This window comes from Gallus gallus, chromosome 8 (genome assembly GCF_016699485.2).
Source record: "Gallus gallus isolate bGalGal1 chromosome 8, bGalGal1.mat.broiler.GRCg7b, whole genome shotgun sequence".
Taxonomy (NCBI): domain Eukaryota; kingdom Metazoa; phylum Chordata; class Aves; order Galliformes; family Phasianidae; genus Gallus; species Gallus gallus.
The window spans coordinates 4,953,918-4,978,327 of NC_052539.1; the positions used below are offsets into that span (position 1 = coordinate 4,953,918).

The following is a 24,410-nucleotide window of genomic DNA, read 5'->3' on the forward strand; positions in this document are numbered from 1 at the left end:
TGACGCGAGGAGCTCAAGGGTGGGGTAAGAGCAGACATGGAAAAAAGGATCTGTGAGCTGGCTCAAAGTTCCAAGTTGGCCATGGATCCGCATTTCTCTGGCTGGACCCAGATTTCTACCTCTCCTGTGGATCTTTGTTTGTCTTAGGGACAATCTGCATTGCTGCCATTATGAAACGGCCAGCCCGTGCTTTATACAGCTGCCTCCCTGTTGGCTAGCTAAGACTCTGGGGTGATGTAATCACCTCTGGAAATAGGAGCTGGAGAATGTGATGTGACAAATTTCCCTGGACCACCAAATAAATTAAAAAGCAGGCTTTCAGCCCAGAAAGGTTACCCTCCCAAATAAACAAGTCCCAGCCTCCCCTCCTTACACACACTTACCTTCTTCCACACCAAGAAGCTGAGCTCCTCGCAGACTCCATTACAGATCCAGAATGAGCAGGTTCTTCCAGCCAGTCGGCATCTCCCATACAGTAATTGCTTTGGTATGGGCATCTGAGTACAAGACAGAACTGTATATACTAGGAATATTCTCTTTGCATAAACTTCTCAGTAGACTTACTTTTGTCCTGTTGCCAGGAAATGTATTTGGGGCCTCTTGCTAGCTTCACATTTCTTTGATTAGAGGGGCACAGTCAGTTTGTTCCGATAGTTACAGGGGAACTGAGAAAGTGGAAAATCCTCTCTAAGAACAACAGCTCTGCCACTGCACATAAGACCACCCTATTCCACCACCTCTCCTGTGACAGTCACACTTCCATGGGTTGGAAAGGAAGGGGGAAAAAAGCCCATCTTGCACACATGCCTCTCCACAACAGCGTATGTCATGGTAGATGACCTTACAACCTGAGATCGTTTAAGCAACACAGTGCATGGTGTTCCATCATGAAAAAGGGGCCATGTCATAACCAAGGGCAACAAGTGGTTCTGGGAATCAGAAAAAGTCAAACATGGTTGGGTGGGTTGGACAGGAGTTTAAGCAAGCAACAATATAGTCAGCCAAACTGTAGTGCGGCCAGGAAAGGAGAGTTAACACCTTTCCTCTGCCAAAAAACACCTCTTGGCCAGTAATGACAACTAATGGCCAGGGTCTTGGCATCACAATCTGCCCAAAAAACTGCAAGGTGGGACATGCAGATTCTGTGCCCAGTTCTGGTCAGGACTGCTTTGCGACATGGAGCAAAGCACTTAGCTTCTCTCAGCCCCAACTCATCTGTGTGCACAGCACTCTGGGTTAGTTCTTGTCTCCCTCCTGAGGCTCAGTAACACTTTGTTAAATGCCTGTTTCTTCTAAGAGGCAAGGTGATCCAAAGAGTGCAAAGTACTTTATTTTTGTACTGTAAAAACCAGCTTCCTTCAAAGTCTCACTCATTAAGTCAACAGCCGTTGTAATCCAAGCTCCTTTGATGGAAGGAATAAGTGGGGAAATTGCCAAAGGCAGGATTAGCTGATGGATGTCTTGAGCTGCAAGGGTGTCTCATACGGATTTGTGGCTGGATTTTCACCTCAGCTGTCCTGGCTGGAACGTCTGTCCTACCGTACTGAGACACTCCTCTTGCAGACCCTGCTCTGCCTCTAGCAATGGGGCCCTGGCTGAGGACTGGTTGCACCGTAATTCCCAGCTCCCTTGCTAACTAAGGTATATGGCATGCCAAAGAAAACCAAGATCCAGCCTGTGAAGAAAGTACCAGTTATACTTGCAGGGAAGTGACAAGTTTGTCCAGAAACAGGACTGATACAGACGTGCTTCCCAACTTGGCAATCCAATGCTCTGGGCTACTGATACCCTTCTTCAGCAGGGGTTACCATATGATTCTCTCTGAAAAGCAAACCCTCTGTGACCTAGCAATGAAAGTGCTGTAAACTGGTTTCTACATTTAGGCCTAATCATGAGTAAAGGCATTTAGAAGGAGCAGTCCCAATACATCCTGCCAGACTGTGATGGGCGGCAAGTTTCTTGCTGTTCCTCATTCAAAAGGAGTGGCAGCACATTATCTCTTTTTCCTCCTTTCTATTACAATGCCTCCTTAGTCCTCTTCTCTGTCCTGATCTCAGATTTCTGCCACTATGATTCCATGGATTGAAAGTAACAGCAATTACATTTGAGTATTTGTGTGAACTCATTATGAGACAGGGAAGAAGGACACAGTCTGCAAAGCCAGGTTAGGCCCACTCCTGTATCCTCTATTTATGTGAAAATTTTCATTTTGAAAAAACAACTTTCTAACCTCTCAAACTTCAGTTAAGTCTTAATGGGTGTTAACTACGAACACAAGATTATATTTTCCTAACATGACATTATCTGAAAGTCATTCTCACAATGGCGACACTGAGGATGAAAATACTCTAGCCTGTCAGTTCCCCTGCCTTCTATGCCAAACATCTCTCTCCTCTACAGATACCACCTCTGCAACTCACACATGCCCACCGTAAGGTCACAGTTTGTGTCTAGTTCCCAGTGCTGGACATTATGCAGGGCACTGTCTGCTGTTGTCTGATAAATGGCATGAAGCTGAAGTCAAGTAGGTACTCCACAGTCTCTTTATGTTGCCAGCTATCCTAGATTTTCTGTATCTCATAAGATAATTAACCCACCTGCAGGTGATTGTCTGCCACAGGACCTAGTGGAGAGGGGTATGTGAGACAGCTTGTAATGTTTTTGTTAAGAGGTTCCCTTGGATTGCTTTTAGTAGAAATCAGTTTGTTTTCCAGAAGAGAATCAGTTACAGAAACAACACCAAGCAAAAAGGCTTTTCTACAGCAGGGTTCGATTTACCATGTTCATTCAGGGAAAGTTATATGGGAGGAGAGAGGAAGTAGTTAAATCCTTGTTTACCATGCTGGAAACCAAAACTCCCTCAGTTTACATAAATAAGAGAGAAAATGGCTTAGTGGTATGAGCACATGGCTGTGACTAAGGAGAGCTGGGTTCTGTTCTCCACTCTAATGCGCAAAACTCTACAGGGCTCTCCTCCCCTCAGTGTGAGATTCAACTTGTTAACATGAGGTGTATGCCAAATCACTAGTTAACAGGGACAGGATCTTCCCAATGACAGATCTGTCCATCAGCATCAGATACACTGAAAAACCTTGCAAGAAGTACTGGCCTTTCTTCCCTGATTACTAGGCAGTGGTTACTAGGCACCAGTTGGACTAAGCAGCTGAGATAAAATGAGATGAATGTAAGTCTGCTTTCTGGGCTTCCTATACACGCAATGAAGCTAACTACTCCTTCCCAATCTAACCATGGGGATTGGAAAGGATTCATGTGCTTATTATTACAACATGCTCTGATGCTGAAATGCTGGAGACCATACTATCCTGACTGTTAGCAGATCTGTCTGCTCAAGAAGGCAAGCAAGGAAATGAGTCCACTGATTCCTAAATCGTTACGGTTTGGTACATGTACCTGTCCTCCCTGTTACGTGCCTGGTTCAGATCACCAGAATGATGTGCTGACACGTCTTTTGTGAGACAGTATTTCTATTTTGTGTAGAGAATGAAGTCTGCTGGGGACGACAGGACAAAGCTGCCTGTGTTGAAGGAGTCCAGAAGAAATAATTAGTTACTAATCTCAGCTATGTTAGGGAACAGGCAGGGTTTGCTCTGCCCACTGAATCATAATTATTGTATGCTGTAACTAAAGATTGTATCCGACATTATTTTGGAGATCTGCAAAGATTAAGGAGAACAGGAAGACAGGGACAGAATCCTACCTGAGCAGTGAAAAAAACTTATTGGAGGATGAGAAAGTGCTTACTTGTTCAGAATCCCTCTGCCTTGGCATCCAGCAAGGTAGGGAGGTTATATAGCGTAATCCCAGAGTGGGGGGCAAGTCTGATAGCACCCAAAGAGAAGCCCTTTCAATGGCCTATGTTTTGCCTTTGGTATCTGGTCAGATTGCCTCTCTCACCAAATCAAGGCAGCCCCAAAATGGTTCCTCTGGGAACATTAATGTTTTACTGAATCACTTAGTCTCTCTTGATGACTGCTGCTTCAGACTCTCTGCTGCTGGATCCCAGTGGGGATTTTGTTGATGGGGGTTTATTGACTTCTTGTTACCTTGAAGTTACTGCAGTGGCAAGAATCACAGGTAACTCCTGGAGTCTGTTTATTTTATGGGTTGTGTTTTTAAGAGTTTGCAATGGTACCCTAATTTTAGGAGAAGCCACTTGTTTATTTAGTAATGCACACAGGCACTGATCCATAAATAAAACCAATGTGCTACCTAGAATGTTCGCTTTCGTCCTCAGTGGGGACTTTTAAGATTTAAACTGCTGGGATTACAGAAAGGGCAGACTTGATTGTACTGACAACTGGTCTCACAGCGGACTCAGAGACTTGCACTTGAGCTGGAATTCATCTAACCTCCTTTAAACATCTAAGATTGACTTGTTGGAACCTAAGGAGCCTGTAGGCTCCTAGTAAAGTTCAATACACGGGATAACCCTGTAGAAGGTTGCTGGTAGGAGCTGATCTTTCCTCAGTGACTGTAATGGGAGGTTTTGACAATGACCTTAAGCTGTCTCTTAGATGTCCACATTAGGCGGGAAGCCTCTCACCCTTGGTGTGCCTGTGATTACTTGCAGCCACAGAGAAGGGAGCCCCGATGTCATTAGATCATTTTAGCTGATCCTATGTACCACATCACAAATCCTCATGATTGAGAGGCATAAGATACAGGCACTGTACTTCAGAGAGACTAGGATAGCCCCGCATAGAAGAAAAGCATGCCAGGTGTCCCTCAGGAGATCCTGACACAGAGCGTTGAGATGGAGCCAAGTTCAGCAAAAGACATCCAATGCTGATCTGGAAACGTTCTTGGCAAACCCTGCTGGACTATTTATTTGTGTGGTGGAGGATCCAGATTACACAACAGTCATCATTCTTCTGCAGCTGATGATCCATTAAAAGCTGACAAGCCACATATATTTCAAGGTCCACAGGTCACCTTAGTGAATACAAGCTGTCTATTCAACATGTATGCAACACATCTGTAAAACTGTTAACTGTGTGTGTACACACACATACATATCTTCCTACCTCCACTTACAAGCACTTAAGGGCTTTCAATCTGCCCTCCTAGATAATTCTGTAAGCTTAGTCTTGCATGAAGTTTAGGTTCTTAGAAGCCAGATCTTCAGAGACCTATAGGAAACCACTGACCAGCAAGCGTCCATTAAGTGCACCTGTAAGATTTCTTCAAATATCTCTAAAAACCTTAAATTTAGGAGCTTGAAAATACCAGACTGGGTTAAAAAGCCTGCAAATTCAGCACTTCTTGAAAGGAGAAACATGGAAGAGAGATGCTCCACCAATTTTCTGTCTTTATTTTTGCTGCAGATGTACACCAGGTTGTACTAATGCTTCAACACGATTAGAAGCTGTGTATGTTCATGAGCACAATATTCAGCCTGAGTCCTCTCTTTGCAGGACATACCAGGTTGGCCTTGTAAGCAGGCTAACCACAGCCACACTGTTTCAATCTGCTCTGAGCACAAACAGAATAAGTTTATGTCTGCCTGCAAAACACTCTGTAGTTCCTGTAGTGGCCTAATTCGTGGAGGTGTTAATCACTCACAGCTCCCACTTACAGAGAACTGTAATGCAGCCCAGATCACTCTTTTGTGCCTCAGTTTCCTCATCCAAGTCACAATGATAACATATGCTTCAAGGTCTAGGGATGTACAGTGCCATTCAAATATTGTTATTCATGGTGATGATGAAAATGTGAACTTTGGTACAAAGGTCTGGGAGCACCTACTTGACATGAACTGGAAAAGATGGGTATTAACTCCCATATTTGAAATACACCGTGTTGTTAATGCTCTCAGATAAACAGAATTACCTCCTCTTAAAATCAAAGGTAATCCATTTTATTTCAGTGAGATGTTGTGATGCCCACAGAGAACAAATCACTTTTGGCAAGTGGAGGAGGAATGTCTTGGCAAGTTAAAAGAAACATCAAAGGAAGAGAAGAAGAATGGGATGCAAGACAACTGAATTTAATCAGATGTAACAGCCAAGTTCCTCTGGACAGGCCTACTGCCTGGTATGCCATCCTAAATACTGTGGGGACCTGGATTAAGAGAATGGAACACAAACAAGAGAATGGTATAAAGGTGCTCAGGGCACTTTGAGGTATAACTGATAAATCTTTTATCAGTTGGCGCTATGTCAACTGATTATGGTAGTATGATAATATTGCTCACATTAATGTTGTGCCCCAGTACCAGGACTGATTTTTAATGTGTGTTTCAATATCCATGCCCACGCTCTTTGCTGATTTAAACACTCACAGCACCTCAGGTCACACTGCACTTCAGCCTACCATTAGTTACCATTAGAAGTTACTAAATCAGTTATAAGAATGCGCTTTCATTCCAACAGCCACTGAGGAGAGAGGATACTCTCTTACTTCAAGCCAGTTCACTCTGAGCTGGTCTGAATGTCTCTGGAGATGCTATATACATATTTCTTTTTCCTGCCTGTCAAAGAGCCCAAGGTGGCTGTCCTCTAGGCCAGGCACAGGGAAGATGCCTGAACTGATGCAATACATGTGAAGAAGAAGAGCTTGGGCAAATACTTCTTGACAGGACAGTTCTTGAAATGACTTTCCTCTGAAAATTGCTGACTTGTTTCACTACATTCAGTGATACGTTTGAAAACGATGGCTCTCCCTTACAATTAGAAATGACATTTGTAATGTCTGAGTTGCTTTTTGAACATGAATAGCATGAGCTATGATGGTTGCAGGAGCTGCACGTTGGGATTGATGCTCAGACTGCTGTTACAATTGATTCTGTATTTTGTTTTGGTTCCAGTAGCACACAGGGGCTACTGTCAGGGCGAAGGGATCTCTTTGGGAAGGAATCTCTCGTTCCTTACATCACATTCCTCTTTCATACAATAAATGACACTGGCTTTCAGTCGTGCAGAAAATAAGCATCAGACCTGATATGGGACAACCAGACATTATGAAGAGCTTTGGTGGTGGCATGGCAGAAGGGCAGAAGTGAGCTTTAGCTAAGTGACTGCTTAAGTACCGTTTGCCTGGGAGTAATATCTGATTGAAGGACTAATTAATTAATTAATTAATTACCTGTCAGTGGTGAATGATGGTTTGAGCTTGCAGGATCCTGAATGTTCTGTCTCGCTTCAGCTAGGGTACTGATATTGGATTAAATTCCTCTTCACGTTGAGATCAGGAGCAAGTACTTAAATGAACACCAAACAAATGGGATTCAAACTCCCACTGCAAACTGATAAGCTGAAGATTTAAATGCATGTTTTAAATAATCTGGAAATTGAGGCAGAGCAACTGAGTTCTTATCCAGCCTTTGAACACCAAAGAACAACTGATGCATGGATGGTTTCTAAGCAAGCTCTTCTGTTTGAAATTTGTGATTCATTATTATTATTATTATATTCTACAGTAAAGTCCAGAGAGACCAGAACTTTTAAACCAAGAATGGCCCTTGCCCAAATTCATGAACTTTTTAAGGAGTGTAACACCGCCTACAGTGGTTAACTGTGAATTTTTGAATTAAAATATACTTGGAAAAGGAGGAAAACAAAATATTATTCTGTCATAAGCAATCCCATGCATCTGTGCCCCTGGGGGGCTTGTGTTTCTTTACTCCTGAGGTTCATTATGTCACCAGAAAAGCTTTAATATTTTACTGTGGAAGCAACATAGCCATGAAACATTAATTTTCAGGAATGTGGTAACCATGAAATATGCTTTTTTTCTACTAAATTAAGACTTTAGTTGGCTCCATTCTCTATTAACATAGTTAAAAGAACTAATTTTCATTACGTGTTTATGCATATACAGTCTAGAAATTAAAATAGGAGAGATGTACAAAATACAGAAAGAACTTTTTTACTTTGAAAAATCTATTTCACTGAGAGTGATACATTTATACTCTATCTTATGTTCTCATCACTTTTCATGTAGTATCCACCTTGGGATAGCACCTCCCTGGTGTGTAAGTGAACAGCTGATGTATTCTGCACAATAACAGCTGGCAGCTACAACTTAGAGTTGTATAAAATTATTTACCTCCCTATTTCCACAATGCTGTTCTCTTGTCATTGAAGTGACCAACATCATTCAGATAAGCCTGGCACAGACATGAGGATTTCCAGCAGTCCCCAGGTATTCTGCACCATGGCAGAAGTTTCTGGCTGGAAGAGAAAATGATGTAGAACCAATTAATTTGCAATGCATGTCTAGATCTTTTAAATATTTGTCTGTTATTGCTAATAAGTGTAGCTAACTATAGGACTGATGCTTCTTTCCTGTAAAACAAATGACTGGTTTTCCCTTGAATTTCTGCACATACTCATATTCACCCAATCACTGCACCAGCTTTTAACTGGTGCTAAAATGGAATGAACGAATTGTAGTGGTTTAATGAGAATTAAAAGCCCTTATTCCAAGGGACAATTCCAGAACAAAAATTTTCACCTAGCATTTTTTGCATCTTATGCTACATTTGCAATCATTATCAGTTGATTCAAATGGAAAAAAATTAGCTATGACATTCCAGAAGCATCTGTGTCATGGGAACCATAGGTTCCTATGTTATATGACATACCAGAATATTCACCAAATCACCAGGGTTGTTTTCCTTAATACTACAGTTAGTAATGGCACATTAAAAAAAATAATTACTGGATAAGATTTGACAGCAGGAAGCCCGATGCCATAAATTGGAAATTCTCAACATATGCAATCATATTGCTAGAGAAGCTGAGTGACAATATTAAAACTGGATGTTTGCTATCAAAGGATGGCAAAGAGTACTAAAATCCAACTGAGAAGTTCCCTGGTCTTGTTATCTTTGGACTTCTATGTGAGTTGATCTAAGGCAGATGACAATACTTGACAAAGACAGTTGTGCATACAGCCACGTGGAGGATGTTTCATAGAACCCCTTCCATCTGAACATGGATGTCTGTCATAATGCAACTTCTAAAAAAAGTCCAGTAAGTTGTTCCAGAACTGCAGGCAAATAGAACAAGACAAAAATTCTGACAGTCAGAACAGTCCATTCTTACATTTCATTTACCTTTTTTGCTGCATTGTAATAACAAATACTTAAAATGTAAATTACTTTAGAAGTTTAGTCCAAAGGAAACATTTGATTTGCTCCATATTTCTCATTAGCACTATGATTGCTTTTCATTTACAGAGAATTTCACAATCGTCTCTTCTTGTACTCATTCAGAATGAAGGAGAATATCGCATTCTGAAAGTCTTTGCAAAAGGAACTCCTGTGCTCCCACAGTGCTTTCTGTGCCTCTATGAAAGGGACAAGAAGCTCAATGTGTAATTTCTGCGACCTCTAAGGAGATGGTATGTGTGTCAGTATTGTCAAATCCAGGCTTACCCAGCTGCTGTTTGAATATAAATTACAGATGCTTTTGGGTTACTAACACCCTCTGTAATTTAGTACAGTTGTTAATTAATACAATACTGTATTAGTTCTTCTTGCAGTCTTACTATTAACACCCCATGAAATCCCATTAGCTCTGCATATGGTGCCAGATTTGTTCTGAATGTGGGAAAGAAAGAAATTTACAGTGGTATGAATAATAAAGAGATGCTTTCAAGTGGTTTCCACTGTGAACATTTTGAAAAAACATCTTCCAGAACGTGAATTGCAGGGCAATCTTTTCACAAATTTTCAATGCAAACATGCTTATATGTCATATAATCTTCTCCCTGGAGTGTGAATATCCTTATGCACCACTACTGTTATACAGCAGAAACATAAGCAAGGTAGGTTATGTTTTCCAGAAGTTATTTGAATATTCTGCTTCAGTGATCTGAGTGATTCTTCTTAACTTTCAGGAAAATATAGATGCCATAGTGAAAAACAGGCTTATTTGTTAAGCTCTCATACAGAGCACTCTAAAATGTATAAGCCACTACAGAAACTTCAGACCTAATTATTTTCTACTTAGTTGAGTTTTGTTGTAGTATTGGCTCTTGAATGAAAGAGAAATCTGACAAGGAGCTGTCAAAGTCCTTTTAAAATGGTGAAGCAGGCAGGATGTAGAAGCAGACAATTGCTTGGAGAAGCTGGCTCAATTATAATTCTCTTGATCCTTCAGAAGCTGCTGCCTTAGAATTACAGTGGTAGCAGTACATAGCTAGTAGTATTCTAGCAGGTGCTTTTCTTCCCCTTTGTCCTCCCCAGCCCTGTCATTCATCCATAGTCCAGTCTCCACCACATTATGCAATCAGGAATGGGCAGGGCGTTTCTGCATGGCCAACATCCAGACAGGGACACACTGCTCAGGGAATCCCTCCTGCCTCTCCTCTTGCAGGATGATGAGTCCACTCATTTCAATGAGGCTGCGGAGGATGTTCAGGTCTCGGATCACACTACTGTCCAGACAATCCAGGATACAGCCCTCCCTGGCTACATTGTCCTTGAGAATGATAACACCATTATCCTTCAAGCCTTTCTGGCACCGGATGAGAAACTTCAGGAGATCTTTATCTGTCAGACATCCTACAGGTGAAAAGATGGAAAATAGATCACTATTAACCATTCACACAGACTCCCTCTGAACATATCATAACAGTGCCTTGATTTGATTCTCCATATCCCTTGTGTTGCTGGAATAGTTCTAGATCTGCCAGATTTCAGAATGAAAACCTGGGCAAATCAATAAGATCAACAATTACAAACTCAAATCAATATTTATTGATATTTACGATCATATTAGTAGCAGCAACAGATGTGGACAGAAGTCAATAGGAACAGTGGAGAAAATAGCAGGTGCTGAAGGGCTCTTTAATCTGGCAGTTAAAGTCATAAACAGAATCACTGGCAGGAAGCTGGAACCAAACAAATTCAAACTGGAAATAAGAGACAACTGTTTTAGCAGTGTAACTACCAATTGGAAACTACCAACAGAAGCGGTGGATTTACCACCTCTTGAAGTCCTCAAACCTAGTGTGGCTGATTTGCTCAAGATAGTGTTTCAAGTGAACACAAACCATTCAGCACAAGGGTAAAACAACAGAATGTAACAGCAAGTGATACAGAATAGGTCAAATTAGATAATCCAACAGTCACTTCTGGCTCTTTATGTTACAAATTTCTATATGCATCCATCAAAGCAGCTGTGGATTACAACCAAACTGCCAAATAAACTCTCTACATTACACCATACTGTTCTGATTTCTGCATATACCATACATATTTAAATACAGTAATTTTTAATATGTTGTTGAGATTGTGTTTTGTATCCTTCCTTCTCAAAGATCAACAATTCTGCTAACATCAGGAGAGTGGGACTCAGAGAAGAGCAAAATGAGAACTCTCACATATGAAATCTATTTAAAATGAATTAACAAAGGCAGGTGGTCAAAAACTGAATGAAAAACTCAAAAAAGTTGCTTGTAATTTCTAGTCAAAATATTTAGTTTTCTTCATGGTAGACCTAAGCTTTTATAAATGCAAGCTGTCATTTCAAAACCACATTTTGATATAGCTTGTCAGTTTAACTACTTCCCTCTCACTAAAGAAAAAAAAAGCCTCAGAACCAAAAACTGAATACCTTCCAAGCTGTAGAAAAATTGTGATTTCAGTTTGAAATTTAAACTTTCATTTTTATTTCTTCAAAAAGAGTCTGAGCTGATTTAATTACGCATATGCAAGACAAATCAAGATAGCATGGGCGAGATTCTTTGAAGCATTTGGCTGCTCTTAACCTAGTTTTTAACCCAGTTTCCCCCTCCAAAAATGAGATGATCTTCCTTGCATTGCTAACTGCCAGTTAGTCCTACTCCATTCCACCAAAAAGTGTTGAGCTTGTTGTCATTTTCATCCAAATTCAAGGTAGTGGTAGAAGCTTGGTTAATACTTAAAATCACTATCTAGGTCATAGCAATTGATGGCTGAAAGGTGGGAGGAGATTCAGATCTGCTAGACAAAAGGCACATGCTGCTTTTGTCATTGATAACACACAAGTAATAAGCACAGCTCCAGACAAGTCTTCATTCATTCTGTCTCATGTTGCCATGGGTTTGTTCATGAGATGAGGCAGGAGCAGTGATTGGCTATTCAAAAAGAACAAAAGTACAAAGGAAAATGACACTGTTCTGAAGCAACTTGCCTGTATAGCTATAGAGGAACAACCTATTCTAAAACCAATCTCATTACTTTTTAAGACTATGTATAAAGGGCAAGTAACTGCTCTTAAGATCTCCTGTACTAATCTTTCTGCCTTTGCCCAGCAAAAAAGGATTTCCAGTGTTTTGACATGGAGTTGTTCAGGTCTCCTCTTGTGCTTTAGAATAATGAGTCCTGCCCACTGAAACCGCACAAAGGACACTGCAGCAGTAAAGGTTTTAAGAAAACAGCATAGAAAATATCTACTAAAAATGGTATTTCTGACTGATAGAGACAGGGGAATGAAAAGTTGACTTTTCAGGTGACCTTCAATTCACTTCTCTTGTAGCTGTATGACTATTCTGTTCACTTACAGCCTTACAACACTTTTCATGCAAGGATCACTGCACACTTTACAAAAGTAATTAATTCTCATACCATTGCTTTAAGTAGGAGGGGAAAAAATTGGAACGAGGAACAGAGCCCACATTGTCTAGCTGCCTGTCTGCTGCTCTTACTGCTGCAGTGCATTCACTGAAGTGACTGCAGGAGAGGAAGCAGATATTTGTTATTTGGGGAAGAGCTGCTTTGGGACATAGCTAAGTGAACCTCTTTGATGAGCATTAGTGCACATAACAGATACAGTCATCTGTAGATAGGTTTTGGTGATTTCACCATATCTTTTCACAGCTTGTTTCCTGAAATATTCCCAGGTCTCAATAAACAATCATCAGATTTGAAAATGCTCCTGAGAACATCAGTATAAAAGGAGAGACAGCCACTGGCAGAGGCTAAGAAAGGACTAAAGGGGATATCCCTGAAGGGGCACTTAGCCTAATAGGTTCTATGTGTGAGAGGTTTATGACATACCAGTGATTCCCACCAGATCTTTGCTGGAAATGTCCAACAGGATGCCAAAGCTGCAATGCAGAAGTGGTGAACCCTGGGTGGAAAGCGACTTTTGGCAAAGAACCAAAGGAACTATCTTTAAATGCAGGTACTGTCAATCTTGTAAGCAAAAAAAAAACCCTACCACTCATTCTGCATCCAGATTCTGGGGCTGCACTATCTGCAAAGGGGCACAGATGTCTCAAAAGGGCTCCTCTTCCTTGTGAGACTGCATGGCTGTCTGGAGTACCTGATAGCTCATGAAAAACATGGGCAAAGGGGTGTCCAAAACTGGCCAATATTTGAGAGGCCAAGAATGAGGGTCATAGAATTCTCTCACGTTTTTTTTTCTGGTAGCCAAGCTTGATCCTCGCATATTGGCACTGCCACAGTATTCGTCTTTCTCCCACCACATGCCAGATGCAGAGGTGTTGATAGATCACTGCACACAGATGAGGTCAACCAACCCTATCTGTCTGCAATATTGGTAGCTATAAGGGAGGGAGGATTCCTGTTCAATATATAAGGCCCATATATATGACCTACTCCCACATTGCACTATAGCATGCAAGCTGCTCCTGGTTCATGTACCTTCCTCTAGTACATGGCCTGAAAAAAAAGCACCTTGATCTGTACCCACTGTGCACATAGCTGGGGAGAACTCTCAGAAGTTCACTGCAAGATTTTTTTTCCCCCCTGGCCTGACAGGGAAATGTGATAAGTTTGAGAAGATATGGACTGTGAGGACTGCCTGACTCCACAGTAAAGCTATAATACAGCAGGAGTTTCTTTTTTCTCGTTTTCTACTTGCTTGTCCTGGCTGCTATGGGAGCAGGCACTGGAACTGAATGAAGGCAGCACCTTGTGCTTCCAGCACTTGTCAGTCTTGGCCTGGCATCAAAGATTTAAGAATCAATTTTTACAGCTGCACCATTCTTTTAACAGTAATTTCAGCACAGGCTGTATAGTTCTGAGGTGCTGGGCTGGATGAGTAGTGCTGAACTAACCTGAAACCCACTGAATCCAGATGACATCATATCTTTGTGGGGCTGGAGTGAATTCCTGGAGGCTTTTGCAATAATACATTTCTACTCTGTCCTCCTCGCCCTGCAGGTAGTTCGGGACCTCAGCCAGGAAATTTTCCATCATATCCACCAGTTCCACACTCTTGAAAATTGGTAACAGGACATGCTTGCTGATCCGACCTATCCCAGAGCCACAGTCCAGGGCGCGGTTGGTGCCAGCTTTCCCCACCCCCTGTGAAACACAAGAAAATAATTTGAAATCTGAAAAACACTACCTGAAAGATCACAGCTACTGTGTTACCAGCAACAGCCTTTTGTCTATAAAGGCTAGTATCTTGTCTCTTTACTAGTTCAGGGCAGTTAGAAGGCTGGTGAGGACTTTGGACACTGTCAGTACACCTCTGGATAGCTATTAAACAGCTATGCTGCATTCCCAGATAACATCTAGATTCCTTTTTTGCTCCATAATTACTTTCCCCAGCTGGGAGTGGAATCCAGTGACCTGCAGAACCTCACACTGAGTGTCCAAGCCAGTAAGGGGAGTGAAGACAAACCTCCCCTTGTGCTCCAGCTGGCACACACTATCCCACCCCATAAGCTGACATTGTCTGCACCAAGTTCTCCTCCTCCACACCCAGAACCCCAGATCTCCAGCAGCCACCACTAATTTGGAGCTGCAAAACACAAAGGCTAAAGTTGATGGGATTTCTTTATTGCAGCCCTGCATTTACTGCTCTTTTTGCCTGATATAAGAGAAAATATTTCACAAATTCCTAGCTCTCTCAGAAGAGCCACTGGTCTTCATAAAGTCCTTGCAACTCCATTCATCATGTATTCATATCTCACAGCCAACTTCACGACTAGGTCAGTATTATTAAATTCTGAACCCAGTAAAGACCTAACAAAAGAATAAGCATATACCAAAGCACTACACCCAAGAAATAAAACTTGTGGAGCACAGAATATCTAAGCTGTCCATGGACATCTCTGCAGAGACAGAACGTCCTTGTGATCTGAGTGCAGTTTTCAAAACAAGTTATCTGAACAAAGATCTTGGAGATTCAGCTAACTTATGACAAATGTTTGGACTGGAGCATATTCAGAATTTTTTCTTTAAATAGACAAGAAAGATGACTGAGTAGATTTTGCTTAACTGCTCTCTTTTTATTCCTAAATATCATCTCTGGATAGAGATCAGACAAGAAAAATTGTGGCACAAAGGATATGTCTGTGAGAAAATAATGAGTTACTGTAAAAGGATCTTCATAATGAAAGCTGTATTTCACTCCTAAAGCTTCCATTCTAGCTATAAAAAGGCTCTTAAGAGCGTGCTGCTGTTGTGTAAAACAGAAATTATAAGTCTGTACAGGCACTGGCTGTGGAATTGGAGCTCCCCTGGCCAAAGTTATCTGTTAAACAAATATATTAAAAGCAAATGTAAACAGCTTTTCCCTGTCCCTGGAAGTGAGAGTTGAAGCAAAACTTACAGGCCAAAGTCCCTGCTGCAATTTCACTGCTTTTAAATGAAATAAGTCCAGGAAGAGTCTAGCTCTTTCTGCTTTCTGGGAGACCCCCCCCCCCCACCATGTAATGACTAAGCATAAATCACATAACTCACTGCTTTTTTGGCCTTGCTTCAGTGGGTAATTCAGTAGATCATTAAGGTCAAAGGACAGTACTGTCAATGACATGACTATGAATAGCTCAGCTGAACATCTACAGTTACACGGAGTAACTGTAGAAAGAGCACAAGGACCTGAAAGGCCCTCACCAGCCTCTGGAGCTGCTGGTCCCAATTTGTGTACCTAGGAAGATTAATCTCCTGATACATGCAAGAGTCCACAAGCCTTCAACCCTATTGGACTCTGGAGACGACCTGTTTGTAGTTAGCCAGAAAATGTGAGCTATTCTTCATTCACAGGCTGCACTTAGGAGCATGTGGCTTTTACTGAGGACCAGACTAAGCTGTAACACAGTTCATGAAAAGAGAAGGAACTGTGTCTCAGACCTTTACAGGGTTAATTTTCGTACTATTTGATGGCAGATAAATACAGATCGAAGCTGATGTGATTAAGTAAAACACTTCAAGAAAGCTAGTGAAAAAGCAGGAATTGTTTACCAAAAAGCTAGAAAAATTAGCCTAAAAGCCATGCAGCTTCTCTGACTTTGATACCTGTGTTTCAAAGAACCTATAATCATAGTACCTTACCAAAAATTGGGAATTCATCTCCCATGAGATGTGTCACAGCAAGGACCTGTGATGACACATCTCTGTTTGCCATCAAGAAGGAAAGGAAACAACCATGGGAGTTGAGGCTCAATCCCACACTTCACTGACAGGGAGCAAGAGTACCAGGCAGCCAGATGAGAAGCCCTGCAAAGCACCACAGCTCTGTTTGCACTGAAAATGTTGACATAATTCCATGTTCAGCTAATATATTTTCAGTTTGGGAGTGCTCAGAGCTTTGACAGGGTATTAACATTTTCTTTGGAAGGCAATCATTTTCCCAAAAGCCTAATTGAGTTGAAAACTGGACTTCTTATTTAAAGAAATAGTGTAAGTGAAAATTTTAAGCCAGAGCAGGCTTCAAAATTTAAGATTGACTGCTTCTCTGCTTACATGCTTCCTGTTACTCTGAATCACTGTCATTGAGGACATGTACACACCCAAATGTTCTGCTATAGAACTGAATAGGGCACTCACAAAAGTTCACTAGGTATAAAAGATCACTGGCATGTGTTTTTGATGCTGCTACTTCAGGTCTTGGAAGGGCAGGAAGGCAGTATAGGTACGAAGGGAAAACAAAGAAATCACAGTTCAATAAATAGTTAAAAAAACAGTAGTTTTCTTTCTAAATTGTTTATGTAAATATCAGGGTTTGAACAAAATCTCTTCCATCTCCCTGATCAAACAAGAAAAATCACTTTCATTCAGCAGGTCCCCCATTAGACAGCCAAACCAAGGGCAAGACAGGGCAGAAAGGAAGACAGGTTTTTGGGGGTAGAAAGGGAGATGTAAGGACAATACAATCCCCATCTGTACTATTTCACACACCTGTAGATCATGAATGTTCCTGAATTAATGGTTCTTTGTTTCTTTTTTTTTAAAGATTAGCTCTGGATTAGGCACTTGAAAACACAGTGTCTATATGGACATCAAAGCTTGAATTGGCATGAATACATTGCCATAAATGTGCAACGGTATAGCTCTGCTGATAACCCTTCAGGTATGACTGCATTGAAGACAACCTATAGCTTGTCTATATAGCGCTGTTGGCTCACGTTCTAACTCAAATGTTGCTCTTGGTTTGAGTTCTGCCCACACACACATAAAACCTCTTAACTTGAGCACAGTGGCACTTTTAACTCAGTTTGACTCGCCTGGGCAGGAGACAGGCTAAAATATAAGCAAAGTCCTTAGTTTTCTACTGCCTTTTTGTAATTCCTTCCATGCACCCAGGCAAGATAAATGCTCCCATGGTAAGGAAATCTGTAGCTCAGTTTACAGCGGTGCTAAAAACCATGTTAAGAAATGCCATACACGAAGGTATGCAACATCAGTCATGGAAGGGAAATGTCACTGTGTGGCATTTCCACACCAGCCAAACTAACTGAATGGTAATTTGAGTGGAACTGGGCAACTGTTTAAGGAGCACTAGTTTTTGCCAGAAAAAAAAGGTTTTGGAAGATAATTCTGTGATATCGATACCTCAAATCAGTTTTGGCCAAGAAATATGGGAAAGAATGTTGAAAACGTTAAGATATTTCTTTTTGACTGCATTCAAGGAAAAAATAACTTGTCAACTTCTCATTTCTAAACAGCATTTTTCATTTTGGAACTGACATATCTTAAGAAAACAGGAAAAAATGAGGGTGAAACAATCAAAAACCTAAATTAAATGTTCAGTTGATCTGAGACTCATTTTCTTTTCTGATTTTGTTAAAATTTTTCATAAGCATAGCTTATGTTTGGGTCAACAAATTGTTTTCTTTTACTTTGATTGCCTTATTGGTAAAAAAATATTCAGAGATGTAAACTTGGGAAGACATGGCCCAGATTAGCTGTACAATAAGGTCATTACTACAGAAAGCCTGTAAGTATCTTTATCTGATCAAGTAGGATTCAAATTGCAGTAGTAAGGAAGGAAAATAAACTATAAGTAACACAACTAATTGACTGTATCTTGAGAGAGGACAGGCTGTAATAAACTACATCAGAATTAGCAAAACATGCAGATTCCTTTCTCTTATTTTTTCCCTTGTTTGATCTCAGCCATTCAGAATATCCTCTCTATCTCTGGCTAATAATAGGAGTAGAAGCTCTGCTCTGGAGTCTTTTGTACCTGTCATCGCACCTGATGCATTGGGTATGATTTCTCTTTGGCATGTGAAACTCTGCAACAGTCTGTACTTCTTTCCTTTTTGGGTCTTGGAGATGAGAAAGCTTAACAGCGTGATATAAACTCGCTGTTCAGGAAACTGAATCTGTATGATATCTAGGAAGTGTGAAATCTTTCCCTGAGGACAGGCTTGTCCACCATGTGAATTCCAAATATCCTTAAAACAAGACATGTAAAATTCAAGGGATATGCCTGAAGCTGGCTCTAGGTTCACAAGTTATGTTTTGTTTTTACTGAAAGCACCACTTCAATATTGTTCATCTTCTGAATTTCCTTTGTTTTCTTATTTTGTAAAAAACCAAATACAGTGAGGCCTTGAGATGATGTGAAGCTGCTTTACAAAAATCTTACAGATGCAGTGAGGCCTTAAAATGCTGTGAAGCCATTAATACAAAAGACTGTTAATAGAAATAAAGTAGCTGTTCACTTGAGTAACTGTGTTTTGCTGGCATACAGTCCCAAGAGTCTATCATATACAGTGAACTTTGCCATCAGTTGCTCTTCTTGCTAGACAGGATTTCTATCTGTTGTTAAACCACACTTATTTTTCATCCAAATCCATTTCAACTGTGCCCTTCTTTTTAAACACAACATCTCATTACCTTATTGAGCTTTTTTTCCACAATAGGTCATTAAGGCTAAAAAAAAATGTCATCTAGTTAAGCGAAATTTGTACATTTGAGTAGAAAATGAAAGCTCTATGGTAGCATTATGTAGAACTTGTAATTTTGTGAGTAGGAAAATTTATGAAATTCAGTTCCCTGTAACTTTCTGGGTTCTTTAGCATCTAATATAGTTGTTGAGCTAATTTAGCAGGCTTCTTATCCCCAGGAAGGGAAAGAGGCAGTTGGAAAACCATTGGGCCAAACTTTAAGAAAAAATTAGATTCCTAACAACACATTTAGACATCAATGGGTTTTTGAGAAACCCAAATGCCAAAGTGAAACTGCTATTTTAATTGCTGTTAAAATCCCACTCTAAGCAAACATTAGAAGATCCTTACAGGCCCTTAAAGATCTGCCTTCAAAGGTCAACAATAACACTGCAGTGATCAGGAAATCATTTTTTACTAACAGGTAGCTTATTCTACATACTGCTAACACTGAGATGGGAAGGAGGACTGGATTTTCTTGCAGCATTCTCAGAAAAAAGATATCTATAAATAGGCAAAACAGAACCTTGGCATCCTGTCTCAGCCACTTCCCCAAATAGAATGCAGGAATTTGCACAGAAATATCTCCCCCTGAAACCAGCAAGGATTTTATCATGAAAAGCTTCAGCCCTACACTGAGAATTAATCTCCCACCCAAGCTAAGATTGTGCCATCCTTGCACAATCCTCTTTGCAGCTTTAGAGTGTAAGAAAAAGATGCAAAACAGGTAAACAACATACAGCCAAGCAAAACGTGTATTCATGATGATGCATGATCTGGCAGAATGCATGTAAATTCTATGTTCCTGGGCCCCATCACAGTCAATTACGACATGAGCTTCATACATATGAAATACGACATATGTGACTGGGCACACTGCATGTCATTTATGACACATCACCACTATCGCTTGCAGAAGATGGGATTAAATGACTCACCCCAACAAACTTCCTGAGAAACTCCCTGGAGGATTCAATGTCTATATTGGAGAGCTCAATGTAGTCTCCCATCATGCCCTCTTCTGTGGCTGGTACCTCCTGGTAGAAGTGTTTGGCCCTGGCGTAGAACTGCATCTCCCCATTGATAACTTGGCTTGTTAAAGCGTAAAGTTTCACTGCAAGCAGATAAATCATTTTATTGTTAATGACACGTTTCTGGGTTAGTTTATTGTTCTGGAGGCATGGTGATGAAAATCAGTGAATCTGAGCTGAGCCTCCAAATTAACAAACCTCTGTTATAAAAGCTGAGGTGTAAGGAAAGGTGTTGGATTTAATCCTGCAAGGCTCTGAAGGTACACAGTATCCCTTGAGTATATTCTGTGCCTCCCACACTCAGAACTCATTTGTCATTACACAGTATGCTTTCACATCAGTGAAAAATCATTCCAGGTCTGAAGATGAACAGTAATACCAAAGAGAGCAGTGGGATTAGTTTACCCCCAGAAAAGCTGTGGGCAGTGTTTATTGCTGTTCGCAGTCACCACTTCCGCTGTCACAAACCTAACAGCTCCTTACAGCCTGCAGATTGCCATATATGCTTTCTAGTCATCAACAGCTGCACAGAGAGTGCACCAAGAGGAGTCTGAATGAATGAGGCACTTGCTTTGGTTTATTTTTAGTGACACTGTAAAGTCCGGGGCACTGAGCCGAACCAAGGAGCAGATGGCAACCTCAGGCCTAAGTGACTATACAGTGGGGAGACAATTTAGAAACAGAGTCCTAAATTTTCTTCTGTCACAGGTCAAGATAATCAGTGGGTGTTATATTGGAAAGCTCCTGTGTGCCAGGGGGTTGGGTCTTCCCTTTCATTGCTCTGCTATTTTGCTGGTAATATGTAGCAATCATAAGTCAGGCCATTCAATTCAATCAGAACCTGTTTTGTATGGTTAAAGATGATTTTTTCCCCATTCTTTAAAGAACTGAGATCTATGCTCTGCAGCTAAGTTTTTCCATACTTGAAATACATTTGCATATCAGAAGTAGTTACGTGTTGTATCTCAAAGTTCAGATTCAGAGAGACAAGAAGCTGTTTGTTTAGAAACAAGCTATCCTGCTGTCTCAAGCACATACAAGCATACAGGTGCTTCCCCACATGTACAGTTATTCCCAGCCAGGCCTTCCAACAAAAACACAGCTACAAGTCTGCGTGTGAAAGCTAAGCAGTAAGGAGGGATGGAGTCACACTGGGAATGAGTCTGCAAGCACCACTTTGCATTGTGAGACCACCTCCACTGCAGATGTTCAGCATGCTCAAGGAACTGAAAATGAGCAAGCAGCAAAAGGGTTTCTGGTTAATAGAGGAAAGGGAGATGTCTCTGCAGGCTGTGCAGACAGGGAGCTGCACCCAGTTGCTGTTCAGCATCTACCTTCTGTGGACTGCATCCTTCAGCTTCCAAACTTCCTCAGGAGCACTGGTGGCAAGGATCTGTCAAAGCCACGCCTTGCTCACACTGCCTGCAGAAAAGGAATTATGCCCTCTGTGCACAGGATGAGAGTTAGGCCAGAGACCTGAACATAAGCCTGGAATGTATTTATGGAAGGCAAGCAAGCTCAGCAGGGAATGATAAGTGTATGCCTGCCCATCCCCAGCAGGAGAATGACATTTCGGCAGCAAATGAGGGGGGACAAAGGAAGTAGGATGGGGAATAATTACCACCAAGGACCACTCAGAACAGAATAGTGCTATTGGGTTACACATCAGCAGCGTGCCCGGCATATCCTTCATCCAACAAAAGCAGCATTACCAGCCCCTCTTGTCATCACCTGCTTAAGTCAACTGCCGAACGGATACTATTAAAGCTTTAATCCATTACACATTTATGTTATGCCTGAGAAATTTATACCACAAGAAGCACTGAGCCCAGCAAGGGTCAAAACCTGGGAGTTTTACACACTCCACTGATTATATTCACATACTCAGAAGAAACCATTTAGCTGAAGAAATTAATATGAAAGGGGCAGCAGCCAATCCACTGTGCGACTGGGCCAGGGAGGCTCCCAGAGCCTGGGAAATAAAGACTCCATTGGCAGTGGAGATTCTTCCAGTAAATGATCTCCATCCCCCCCTGGGAGTGGCACCAGCTTATTTTCTCCAGGTCTCTTTTTTCTCCATTTCAGATGCCAGTCTGTCTGGTGAAGAGAACTGAACCTCTGGATGCTTGCTTTACAAGCTCTTTTTTTATGAGAGCCCAGCAATCATTTCCAGGGTTTGCTTAATGGAGCTACCAGGGGACAGAGATTTATCCTGTTCCACTTGATTGAAAAGAAAGGCACTTACAGGCTGTCTGCACACTAGGACAGGGTGTTGCAGGCAGCTGGCAGCACAAACGACAAATATTCAGGGTCCTTCCACTCAATATGTGAGCCGAACCCAAGGCAACACATGGAGACGATATGCTGCTGTTCAGGATATCAGATCTGTGGTGTGTGCTCTCAGATTTCTCACTCAGAACCTGGATCAGACTCACAGGATGCCTGCAGGGATTTGCATGCACACACCAGCTGACTTCGGCTCCTCCCTGGCCAGCTGGGGCCCCACAGCCCTGCCTGACATGCTGGCATTTGAAACCAGCTCTGAATCAGCTCAAAATGCTCAAGCATTTTCTGTACCCATAACCATGCAAAGATCTTTTGGTGCAATGGCCTCACCTGAGGGCATGCAAGGACACAAGTCCTGTACCCAAAGCCTGTCACAGTGACAGAGTCTCATGCACACAGTATGTGATCTATAGATTTCCACCTCTTGCTTCCTCAAGTATTTCTCCTCTCTCCTCAATTCGCAACACTGCCAACTTTTCCAACCCACAACCCTATTTTTCAGACGCAACCAATCAAGCTCACCTCTGATCTGCCTCACAGCTGCGCCTGGCATGCAGGCTCCAGCAGCAGGACCAGGGGGAGCAGGAGGTTTGCCAGCTTGCAGGAATCTACCGCAAAAGAGAAGTGTGAGACACACATCCTTGGTGGCAGTTAGTGTTGCAGCTCTGCTCCAGTGTGCCTGCCCCTCATCACAGGACCTGTCTAGCCAGAGGCATCTTCCCAATCCATGATCCATGTGGGACTATCTCCTGCATCAGGAAATGAAATACTTGTGAGGTCTGTTACTGATACACAGCCTGATTTCAATGTACTTTGCAAAGTAGGGCATAGACAGGACAGGATGATGGAGCTGTAAGTCTCACACAGACTGGGTGGCAGCTTTCACAGACAAGATTTTCAGTGTTAAGATAGGTGACCTATCCTTTAAGATAGGTAGTATCCGTTATGATAGGTGATATTCCAGGTTAGAAATGTGTTTCAAGCAAAGCAAGCAGAAATCTTCTATAGTGGTGCACTGTCTCTCAGCTGAACCTGCTGGCAAGACCCCCAAGCAGCAAAGGCTAAAGTGAGCCCACTGGCAAAGCAGGCTGAGCGCAGACACCGACTCCCCTAAAGGTCACCCCCAGTCAGGAGGCATTAGCAATTTTCAGTCACAGCAAACACGGTCTGAATGCCAAGCAGAGCTGAATGCCATTCCCTAGACTAGACACAACATCCACCTAGGCCCTTCTTCTCCCCAGTGTCCAAAATGTTATCTTTTATGGATCAGCTTAAAATTTTGTTTTGCCACATCTGATCTAAATCTCTGGGGCAATGGGATCCCTTAATACATTGGATCAGGCACAGTCCCAACCTGCAGCAGGCTATTTTACAGCTCTTGGTTGCACAGCTTGCTCAGCTAAATCTCCCTGGCAGAAATAAATGTTGCAAATAATTTTTTTTGAAGTTTTTATTTGTGAACATTGTTTTGTGGCTCCAACTGCTTTCTGCAAGATATTGAACTAATTCCATTTTGGCTAAGCATCCCTTTTAAAGGCAACATCTGCTTTGCGCATCAGTTGAAAAATGGTTATCTGGGTGCAGAGCAAGATTCACCTCTCTGCTATGGCCTGAGAACTGTTTTATAGAGGCTGAACATCAGCACACCCCCAAAGCAGGCTTTACTTACAGACATGTGCCTCACATATTGAAATAGTTGGCTCTTTGGACTAATTGTCTGAGCCTTCCACTGCAGATCTCACCCTCCTGGCACCAAGTCCCTCAGCCCCTGGAACTACATGCATGATTTGCAGCATCTGAGTAGCTCTGTTAAGGTCCACAGGGCTTAGAGGCATTCATACACATTTGAGTACACTGTTGAATCTGGGCCTAAATAAAATGCCTTTTATTTATAAATGTCACCTCACCCTGTAAAAATTACATGATTCTCTTAACAGGCCACGATACCAGATATGCTCAGCTCATAGTTAAACTTGCCTCAGTGCTCCA

The 24,410-nt window shown here is 41.7% G+C and overlaps 1 protein-coding gene across 9 annotated transcripts in view; it reads right to left on the reverse strand.

The window, feature by feature from the left end:
• Positions 1–24,410, reverse strand: part of METTL11B (methyltransferase like 11B) — a 97,922-nt gene that overhangs the window by 56,900 nt on the left and 16,612 nt on the right. For 4 of the 9 annotated variants that reach the window (XM_015290442.4, XM_046898197.1, XM_015290441.4 and 1 more), the window contains exons 2-4: positions 20,043–20,218; positions 14,035–14,284; positions 5,310–10,531 (exon numbers count right to left, since the gene is read on the reverse strand). In XM_015290442.4, coding sequence (XP_015145928.1) covers positions 10,257–10,531; positions 14,035–14,284; positions 20,043–20,177 — 660 coding nt within the window. In that variant the 5' untranslated portion in view covers positions 20,178–20,218 and the 3' untranslated portion in view covers positions 5,310–10,256. Of the gene's footprint in view, positions 1–383; positions 498–5,309; positions 10,532–14,034; positions 14,285–20,042; positions 20,219–22,943; positions 23,171–24,410 lie in introns of those variants that run through there. The other 5 variants (XR_006930814.1, XR_006930813.1, XR_005861935.2 and 2 more) reach the window with 4 other exon arrangements.